Source organism: Calidris pugnax, unplaced genomic scaffold, assembly GCF_001431845.1.
Source record: "Calidris pugnax isolate Ruff unplaced genomic scaffold, ASM143184v1 scaffold607, whole genome shotgun sequence".
NCBI lineage: Eukaryota > Metazoa > Chordata > Aves > Charadriiformes > Scolopacidae > Calidris > Calidris pugnax.
The window spans coordinates 138,589-148,917 of record NW_015091428.1 but is presented as its reverse complement, the minus strand read 5'-3'; the positions used below and the strand labels follow the sequence as shown (position 1 = coordinate 148,917).

General features: G+C 66.5%; 1 protein-coding gene across 1 annotated transcript in view; it reads right to left on the bottom strand.

Annotated features, from left to right (window-relative positions):
* LOC106899647 (F-box/WD repeat-containing protein 7-like) overlaps positions 1 to 10,329 on the bottom strand; it is a gene marked incomplete at its 5' end in the record, with an annotated part of 21,127 nt that overhangs the window by 7,574 nt on the left and 3,224 nt on the right. Inside the window, 10 exons of the mRNA XM_014961535.1 lie at positions 612 to 837; positions 1,779 to 1,960; positions 2,578 to 2,691; positions 3,684 to 3,820; positions 3,973 to 4,096; positions 4,195 to 4,329; positions 4,627 to 4,765; positions 5,245 to 5,327; positions 6,453 to 6,899; positions 9,600 to 9,843. Of these exons, the coding sequence (XP_014817021.1) occupies positions 612 to 837; positions 1,779 to 1,960; positions 2,578 to 2,691; positions 3,684 to 3,820; positions 3,973 to 4,096; positions 4,195 to 4,329; positions 4,627 to 4,765; positions 5,245 to 5,327; positions 6,453 to 6,899; positions 9,600 to 9,843 (1,831 nt within the window). The remainder of the gene's footprint in view (positions 1 to 611; positions 838 to 1,778; positions 1,961 to 2,577; positions 2,692 to 3,683; positions 3,821 to 3,972; positions 4,097 to 4,194; positions 4,330 to 4,626; positions 4,766 to 5,244; positions 5,328 to 6,452; positions 6,900 to 9,599; positions 9,844 to 10,329) is intronic.

Sequence of the window (10,329 nt, the reverse complement as noted above, 5' to 3'; positions counted from 1 at the left end):
ACCTCCCCCCCAGGAAAGAGCCAGGGGGTGCGTGGGGGGTCGGGGACCCACCCACAGGGACATGGCCAGTGTGCCCCTGTGTCCATGGGGGGGGACAGGGGGTCCTACCAGCAGGGACCAGCCGTGGCCCATGTCTGTGTCCCGGGGGGAGGGGACAAGGGGCTGGGGTCCCACCTGCAGGGACCAGCCGTGGCCCATGTGTCCCTGTGTCCCAAGACTGGGGGGGGATGGGGGGTTCCACCTGCAGGGACATGGACCGTGTGTCTCTGTGTCCCAAGGTGGGGGACAAGGGGCTGGGGTCCCACCTGCGGGGACTGTCCCGTGTGTCCCCGTGTCCCAAGGGGAGGACAGGGGGTTCCACCTGCAGGGACCAGCCATGGCCCATGTGTCCCCGTGTCCCAAGGTTGGGGGGAGGATGGGGGGGTCCCCACCTGCAGGGACATGGCCCATGTGTCCCCGTGTCCCGAGGGGGGGGACAAGGGGCTGGGGTCCCACCTGCAGGGCCATGTCCCGTGTGTCCCCGTGTCCCAAGGTTGGGGACAAGGGGCTGGGGTCCCACCTGCAGGGCCATGTCCCGTGTGTCCCCGTGTCCCAGGGGGTCGGGGCCGTACCTGCAGGGAGTAGACGCGGTTGGTGTGTCCCTGCAGGGTGTGGGTGCAGCTCTCGCTCTCGGGGTCCCACACCTTGACGGTGTAGTCGTAGGCGCCGCTCACCACCTTGTGCCCGTCGTACTGCACGCAGCGCACGGCCGCCACGTGCCCCATCAGCACGTGCAGGCACTGCCCCGTCTCGATGTCCCACAGCCGCAGCGTGGCGTCCCGCGAGCCGCTCACCACCCTGCGGGAGGGCACTGCCTGCAGACCCCCGGACCCTGGGCACCACCCCGGCCCCGGGACCACCCCGGGACCACCCGGCCCCCAGGAAGCACCACAGCCCAACACAAGGGTGGCAGAGCCCTGGCAGAGGCTGCCCAGGGAGGTGGTGGGGTCTCCTTCTCTGGAGACATTCAAACCTTCCTGTGGGACCTGCTCTGGGTGACCCTGCTCTGGCAGGGGGTGGGACTGGGGGGTCTCCAGAGGTCCCTGCCCACCCCTGCCAGGCTGGGATTCCCCAGGGGGCAGCCCCTCTTCCCACGCAGCATCTCCAGCTACAGCTCAGCCCAAGCCCTGACCAGCTCTGCACCTCACTGCCCTGGGTCCCACACCACAGGCTGCTCCAGCCCCAAAGGTTCCTGCAGCCCCTCCTGCCCCGTTTTGGGGTGCAGAGCATGTCCCAAAGGCTCCTGCAGCTCCTCCTGCCCCTTCCTGGGGAGCAGAGCAGCCCCGAAGGCTCCCACAGCCCCCCTGGCCCTGTCCCAACCACAGAGGGTCCCCAAAGGCTCCTACAGCCCCTCCTGCCCCATCCCAGGGAACAGAGCAGGTCCTGAAGGCTCCTACAGCCCTGTCCCAGGGGGCAGGGCAGGTCCTGAAGGCTCCTGCAGCTCCTCCTGCCCCTTCCTGGGGAGCAGAGCAGCCCCGAAGGCTCCCACAGCCCCCCTGTCCCCGTCCCAGGCACAGAGGGTCCCCGAAGGCTCCTCCAGCCTCCCAGCCCCATCCTGGGTGCAGAGGGTCCCCGAAGGCTCTGCCGGCCCCTCCTGCTCCATCCCAGGGAACAGAGCAGCCCCGAAGGCTCCCACAGCCCCCCATGCCCAGTTCTGGGGTGCAGAGCAGGCTGCTGCAGCACCCCCAGCCCCGTGCCAAGCGCAGAGGGTCCCCGAAGGCTCCCCGAGCCCCCCGTACCTGTTTCCGTGGAGGTGCATGCAGCGCACGGTGGAGGTGTGCCCGTAGAGCGTGTGCACGCACTCCCCCGTGTCCGCGTTCCACACCTTCAGCGTCCGGTCGGTGGAGCCGCTGATGACGACGCTGTCCCTCATCTGGGAGGACCAGACGCCCCCCGTGTGTCCCACCAGGGTCTGCACACACTGGGGGGGACCAGACACGGGTCGGGAAGGGCCGCCACAAGGAGAGGCCACGCGCGGGATTCCCCCGGGGGAGGGGTCCACGGAGCTCTTCGGGTCACAAAACCCACCCCCCACAGACACTCAGCCCCCACAGAGACCCCCCCCATGATAACGAGCACTCGCTGTGCCAGGCCCACCCGGCCCCTCGCCCCCCCTGGGGCTGTTCAGCTGGAGAAGAGCAGACTGAGAGGGGATCTCATGGATGCTGAGTGAGAGCTAAAGGGTGGGGGTCAAGAGGATGGGGCCAGACTCTTCCCAGTGGTGCCCGGGGACAGGACAAGGGGCAACGGGCACAAACTGGGATGCAGAAAATAAGGAAAACTTCCCTTTGAGGATGATGGAGCCCTGGCAGAGGCTGCCCAGAGAGGTGGTGGTGTCTCCTTCTCTGGAGACATTCAAACCCCACCTGGACACGTTCCTGTCCCACTGCTCTGGGTGACCCTGCTCTGTCAGGGGGTTGCACTGGGGGGTCTCCAGAGGTCCCTGCCCAGCTGGGACTCTGATCCATTCCCCAGCTGCACCCTCCCAGGAGATAACCCCTCTCCCACAGGCCCCGTGGCCACCAGCCCCGAGCTCACCTCCCCGGTGACCGCCGACCAGACCTTGAGGGTGTTGTCGTCGGAGCCGCTGACGATCCGGTTGCCGCAGAACTGCAGGCAGGTGATGACGTGGTCATCATGTCCCTTCAGCACCTGCAGGAGAGCCATCGGGGTGAGGAGGAGGCAGTGGGGGCCATGGGGGGAGATGGGGGCTACCGCTGGGGGACAGTGGGCTACCCGGGGACTCCAAACTGTGCGGTAAGTAAGGTGGCACAAGCTCTGAAGCTGAGACCTGACATCATGTCCTGGATCAAAACCCAGTGGCCACCAGCCAGAGGATGCTTAGGACATGGAGCTGTTGGATGGGGCCAGAGGAGGCCACGGAGATGCTGGGAGGGCTGGAGCCCCTCTGCTGGGAGGGGGGGCTGAGAGAGTTGGGGGGGTTCAGCCTGGAGAAGAGAAGGCTCCAGGGAGACCTTGGAGCCCCTTCCAGTCCCTCAATGTCGGGGGGGGCTCCAGGAAAGCTGGGGAGGGACTCTGGATGAGGGAGGGGAGCCCTAGGAGGAGGGGGAAGGGTTTGACCCTGAAAGAGGGGAGATGGAGCTGAGCTGTGGGGAAGAACTTGTTTGGTGGGAGGGCGGCGAGAGCCTGGCCCAGGTTGCCCCGAGAGCAGCACCTCGCTGTGGAGACGAGCCCAGATGTCCCCACGGGCAGATGTCCCCAAAGGACTGTTCCCCTCCCTGGACGCCAAGGCTGGGCACAGCCCTGCCTCGGGTAATGAGAGAGGGGGTGAAGGGATGGGAACCCCCATCTCTGGGGCCCAGGGTGACCCCGTTTCTGCTGGCAGGACCCCAGCCCTGTCCCCGAGAGCAGCCGAGCCCAGGGAAGCTCCACGTGAGCGGGGCTGGGACCTGCAGGAAATGGGCAGGACCTTCAAGGACCTTTAAATGACACCATTTCCAGGTGAACGCCTCTGGCTCACGCCTCCCGAGGCCAGGCCGGGCTTGTGACTCTCCTCCCCCAGGCAATTTTAAATTCTTAAGTGTTGTTCTCATCCTGTTGGTGACAGACATTGCTCTGCTGCTTCCTGCCCAGGTGCCAGAGCTGGCGAAGCCAGTCCCTCACCCGGACCCCCCGGCACCCACCTTGGGGGCTCTCAGCTCCCCGCTGCGCCAGTTCATGTCGATCTTGTGCTGCCGCATGAAGGCGAACTTCCAGGGGCTGTACATGAACCCGGGGCTCAGCAGGCGACGCTTCCGCAGGTTCAAGGGCTCCTCGATGCCTGCGGGAGGAGAGCAGGGGCATGTCCCACCGAACGAGGTGCTCCCGGCCCTCACCCCACCCGGGGGGCGACCCACGGGCACCCCTGGGGGCTGCGGGCCACCCCGCTGCGGCCACCGTGCGCCCCACGCCAGGAGGAGGAGGGGTCTTCACCTTCCTCGCGACACTTCTCCCTCCAGAGCAGGTTGTCCTCAGCCAGGACCCTCCAGTAGCGACAGGTCTGGGCCGCCCGGAGCAGGTCCCGGGGCTCCAGGAAGGAGAGGACGTAGAGCGCCAGCTGCGGGGGAGAAACCGAGTCACGGGGGCACCGCGGGCTGCCAGGGCCGGTGACCAGTGGCCAGCAGCAGGGCTGGCCCACCCCCCGGCCCCACTCACCTCCTTGGGCAGCAGGGAGATGAAGTCTCTCTGGAACTGGGGCTCGATCACCTGCATCATGTACTTGATCTGGGAGGGCTCGCAGCGGTCGATGAGCTCGTCCAGGGCCAGCAGCTTCTCGGGGCCGCTCCACCGCTGGGGACAGGACGGGGGTCACCCCAGGGGCTCGGGGTCCCCCAGCCCCAGCAGAGACCACCCTGGGGCTGCAGGGCCGGCCAGGGCTCTGCTTTCCCAGAGCCAAGCAGAGAGGGGCCCCAGGGACAGGAGCCCCGAGTCACATCGGATGGAGCACAGCGTGATGGCAGAGCGGTACCACCCCGACCAAGGGCAGCAACATGGGGGTAACACCACCTCCACGCTCCTAACCCCCCCAGAACCCCACCGCAGGACCCAAAGCCCTGCCCCTGCCCCCCCGGGTGCCCCCCAGCTCACCTGGAAGGTGCGGAGCCAGTCCTGCAGCTCGGGGGGAGGCACCACCGAGGGGATGCGGCGGCGGCGGCCCTGGCCCGTCTTGGCGTTGCGCAGGTCCCCGAAGGTGGTGGTGGGGCTGGGGGTGCAGGGACCCAGCGTCCTGGGGGAGGCCACAGCGGAGGCGAGAGTCACCCCCTGCAAACACCCCCCAGAGGAGAGGAGCCCAGGGACCCCCGCTATGGGCCTCCCCCACCAGACCAACCCCCCTCCCCATCGCTTCCAGCAGGACCCCAGCCCCGTCGCCCACCCTGCTCTGGGAGGGACAGAGTGACCGACTGGCCAAGGCTGGGGACACCTCCAGGGGTCACCTGGTCCAGCACCTGCCCAAGCAGGGCCACCCAGATAGTCCCCGAGCCACCCAGATGGCTCCTGTGTCTCTCCAGGGATGGAGGTCTCAGCGGGAGCCCGGGGTGGCCAAGGGATGGGACAGGCAGGAGCCCGGGGTGGCCGAGGGACAGGATGGGGCCAGCAGGAGCCCGGGGTGGCCGAGGGATGGGATGGGACAGGCAGGAGCCCGGGGTGGCCGAGGGACAGGATGGGGCCAGCAGGAGCCCGGGGTGGCCGAGGGACCGGTCTCACCTGCCGAACTCGGAGCCCTTGCACAGCTTCTTGCCCGGGGACAGGGCTCTGCCGTCCAGGCCGTTCTCCGACTTCCGCTTCATCTGCGAGGGGAAGGCGAGATCAAGGGGGCTCCAAGCGGGGTCTGGGCCACTGATTTTCGGACAAAAGCAGCAGCCCCAGCCCCGTGAGCGTTCCCAGCCCACGCTGGGGACCTCTGGGGAAGCTGGAGGCCAGTGAGCTCTGGTACCACAGACCGGCTGGAAGGGACCTTTCAAACCACCAGCCTATTTATTTATAGTGGCCTTAGGTCCCTCAAGGGGCTCCAGGAAAGCTGGGGAGGGACTCTGGATGAGGGAGGGGAGTCCTAGGAGGAGGGGGAAGGGTTTGACCCGGAAAGAGGGGAGATGGAGCTGAGATGTGGGGAAGAACTTGTTTGGTGTGAGGGTGGTGAGAGCCTGGCCCAGGTTGGCCAGAGAAGCTGTGGCTGCCCCATCCCTGGAGGGGTTCAAGGCCAGGTTGGAGGGGGCTTGGAGCAACCTGGGCTGGTGGGAGGTGTCCCTGCCCAGGGCAGGGGGTGGCACTGGGGGGGCTGTGATGTCCCTTCCCACCCAAACCATCCCATGACTCCCTGATCCAACCAGCCGGCACAAGAGTTAACTCCCATGGGAGAAATGGAGCCTGGTCCTTCCAAGGAGCTCTGTCCCTGCCAGGGCCTCTGCCTGCCCCCAGGAGACCCCTGCTGTCCCCAGGGAGGCTCTGACCGCGACACCGGGACCCCCACCCCGGGCAGGGAGGCTCCAAAGTGACCCCCACCCCAGGCAGGGAGGCTCCAAAGTGACCCCCACCCCAGGCAGGGAGGCTCCAAAGTGACCCCCGTCCCGGGCAGGGAAGCTCCAAGGGGGATGGGGACAGCCAGGGACAGCCAGCAGCGCTCAGGAGGGCTGGGATAGAGCCTCCTTGCTCAGCCCGAACAGCCAGGGGGGCCAGTGGCCACCAGGGACACTCTGCCAGCCCCCCTTGAGCTCCCAGCCTGTCCTGGGGGGCTGCACCAGTGACGATGGCCAGACCCCCCACCTCGCAGCCACAGCCCATGGCTCGCACTGGCACCATCGTGGCGAGCAGTGGGTGCCTGCAGGCTCCAGGGCCACCAGTACGGGATCAGGGGCAATGGGCCAACATCAGCTCTTGCCCAGTAGCCACCCAGCAGACGCTCCCAGGGGGGTCACCTTGGGCCGCACGTGGCGCAGGAGCCCCCCGTCCTCCGTCCGCTGCAGGTAGTCGATCCAGCGCTCCCCGATGGTGTAGTAGAAGTAGACGTTGCTGCCGTCCTCCCCTTCCTCGCTGCAGCAGCTCCCGTCCTCCTCCTCTTCCTCCTCCTCCTCCTCCTGCTCCCCGCAGAGCCCGGAGCTGACGGGGTCCTGCGCCCCTCGCCCCCCGGAGCCATCAGCCGCGGGGCCCGACCCGGGGCTGCCCTTCCCGGAGCGCTCCGGCTGCCAGCGCCCCGAAACGTCCTCCTCCTCCTCGGCCACCACCTGCGAGACAGGGAGGGGGGTCAGGTCTGTCTGGCAGCTCCGCACCCGTCCCGGGGTCTGGGGACACAGCAGGGAGGTGACAGTCAGGGCCCAAGGGACAGAGGCCCCCCTGCAGCAGGGGAGAGGGGTGAGGGGCTCAGAAGGGGGGATTTAAGGAACTCAGAAGGGGGGTGACCTCAGAAGGGGGGGTAAAGGGCTCAGAAGGGGCATGGGGAGCTCAGAAGGGGGGGTAAAGAGCTCAGAAGTGGGGTGACCTCAGAAGGGAGGGTAAAGGGCTCAGAAGGGGGGTGGAGAGCTCAGAAGGGGGGGTTGAGGAGCTCAGAAGGGGGGTGAGCAACCCTATGGCCAAGCAGGAAACCCCAAATCCACGGCACCAGCTCCCCCTCCACAGGGGGATCCCCAAGAGGAAGAAAGCAGCTCGGTAAGGACTCAGGGACAGCAGAGCCCCCCCTGTTCCACCCGGGGAGGGGGAATTCTCTCCACACCCCAATAATCACCCCCACCCTCTGCCCGGGACCCCCAACATCCCCATCCTAGAGAGCGGGACAGGAGAGCCCCGGCCCACGGCCCTTATTTCTGGTAAAACTTGGAATACGAGGGAAATTTCTGGTAAAACTTGGAATACAGGGGAAATCACAAGGCCCGGGGGTGGGGAGCTGTGCCAGAGCTGAGGAAGGAGGGAGAGAAAGGAGCCTTTGCCCAGTCTGGGGCCGGAGGGGCCGGTGCAGGATCCAGGACTTGCTGGGGACGTGAGACTCTGCGGAAATAGGTCTTTTCAAATAAAGCAGAGTTTATTCCTTTTGGTGTTACACTGGGTTGGAAAAAAGCAAAGACATAAAGCACACAGTGTCCGAGCAGGGCCCTGGGTCCCGAGGACACCCCGGCTCCCCACAGCCTCCATGGGTGGCTGGAGGGGGGGGGGTCAGACCCAGAGCAAGGGAAAGGGACCCAAAATGTACCCCTGAATGGGAAACTGGGGGTTTTCTGCTGCCAGGCCCAGTGAGGGGGGTGTAACACCACAGCAGTCAGTGTTTGTTTTATTCCCGATCTGGGTGTAGATAAGAACAGTTTCTGGTGGCATTTTATGAGGGGGAGGGCAGCGCGGAGGGGACACTCACTCATGTGACCTACATCACTGGGTTCCCCCAAACTAAACCCCCCCAATGCACCCGGGGGCAACGCTCCCCCTCCAAGGACGGGGGGAGGCACCGGGGGTGTGTGTCCAGCAAAGGAACCACCAAAGGGACTCAGGGGTCAGCTCAGCACGAGCTCCAGGCTCAAAAACATGAGGAAGCACCATGAGGAGAATGGTGTGACCCCCTGCTGCCCCACACGCCGGGTCCCACAACACCCAACCCACGGTTTTGAACAGAACACCTAAAACTTGAAGATATTGATTGATAGGAGGAGGGGGAAGGGTTTGACCCTGAAAGAGGGGAGATGGAGCTGAGCTGTGGGGAAGAACTTGTTTGGTGTGAGGGTGGTGAGAGCCTGGCCCAGGTTGGCCAGAGAAGCTGTGGCTGCCCCATCCCTGGAGGGGTTCAAGGGCAGGTTGGAGGGGGCTTGGAGCAACCTGGGCTGGTGAGAGGTGTCCCTGGGTGGCACTGGGGGGGCTTTAAGGACCCTTCCCACCCAAACCCTTCCATGATTCCATGATATTGGTCAATCTCTTCCACCAAATGACTGAAAGTGTGGAGAACACATTTTTTAGGAGGGAGCTGGAGGTGGTTTGGCCCCGGCACAAACTCACACCCAGGAAGGACAACGCAGTGGGTCCTGCCCAAGGTTCACTGCGTGAGGCTGGGCCCACGGACACTTGGAAATGAGGCCTCAGTGCTCGGGAGGTGCCCGGCCCTGGAAGCCTCCCCGTGTCGGGGGCGGACGGGTCACCCCACGGGTCACCCCACGGCACCCGTCAGACCGGGCCCCGGGTGGGACAGGGCTGGGCTCCGGGAGGGAGCACCCAGCCCAGAGTCTCCTCTGGCACCCAGAGCCGGGTCTGGGGCGACACCAGCCCCCGGGACGGGCTCCTGGGGGGCAGGACGGGCACCCACAGCTCCCAGGGGTGCAACTCCCTCCCACCACCCCTCAGCCCACACAGCACAGAGCTGCTCCTCGGAGGGGGGATCTCCCCAGCCCCACAGACGGCACCGTGGGGCTCCCGCAGCCCCCGGGGCTGAGCTGGGCAAGTGCCAGCCCAAACAGGCAGCACTGGCCACCACTGGCCACTGACAACAGGGCTCTGGCCACTGGCAAAGACACGGGCTCTGGCCACTTCCTCCAGGGGAGGAACCTCTGTCCACACCCAGCTCTGGCCTCCCAAAACGAACAATTAGTGGAACTTAATGACTGTCTGCAGGAGCCCTAGAGATGGCTAGGAATGGGGCTGGCTGCTGTGGGGCAGGACCCTAGAGATGGGGCTGGCTGCTGTGGGGCAGGACCCTAGGAATGGGGCTGGCTGCTGTGGGGCAGGGGCCCTGGGGATGGGGCTGGCTGCTGTGGGGCAGGGGGGCAGCAGGAACCCTGCGTGTCCCTGGGGAGAGAGTGCTGTTTCTATGGGGGACCCTGGAGCAGGTCCCGGGAGGCTCAGTGCCGAGGGGTCACCGCAGCCCCGGGGGGACACCCCAAAGCCCGCAGGGGGACACTCCAAAGCGCCAGGGGGACACCCCAAAGGCAGCAGGGCCCAGAGCCCCTCAGCCCCCCACCAGGAGCTGCCACCCACAGGGAGACCATGGACACCTGAGGGGACGCAGCGTCCCTGGGCCCCTCCTGCAGCTCCCACCTCCCCTGACACGAAACGCTCCCCCCCAAGGCAGGGGAGCCCCCCGTTCCCTCTCCTACCCGCGTTGCCGGAGCTTTGCTGTCCCCCTGCAGCCCGGGGGGGGCCCGGGGGGGCTCCTCGCTGCTGGGCCTCCTGCGGCAGGTGATGCGCTGGCTGTTCAGCTCCAGGATGCGCGTGGTGATGCCTTTGACGTGGAGCAGGTCGTCCAGAGAGTTGAAGCCCTTCAGCTCCTGAGGGCAGAGAGGGAGAGTCCACACGGAGCCCAGGAACACGGGGGGCAGCCCCAGAGCGGGACCAGGGTCGCTCAGACCCCCCCAGACCCACCAGGCCCCTCGCACACAGCCACCCCCCCATAGCCCTCCGGGGAGGGAGGGTCACGGTGTCACTGCCGGGTGACACCTCTGCACCCCCAGCCCCTGCTCCTCTCCGAGGGGGGGACACTTTCTGCCCCAAATAGCCCTTCCCACCTCATCCCCCGTGGCCACAACCCCCCCTGCCCCGAGCCGGGGGGAGCAGCGGCCCCACAGCAAGGGGGGGCGATCCCTCAGGATGGGGAACTGTGTCCCCAGAGCCCCCCAGTCCATCCCCTGCAGCTCCAGGGAAGGGAGGCAGCCCCTGACGGGCACGTGTGGGCACACACACAGACACACACACGCGTGTGCAAGGCACCCACTGCTCTGGCAACACCAGGCCCTGCCCCACACATGGAACCAGGCGTTACCAGAGACCAGACCCACATCCCGAAGGGACCCCGAGCAGCCCCGAGCCCACCGGGGACGGGGGACGGGG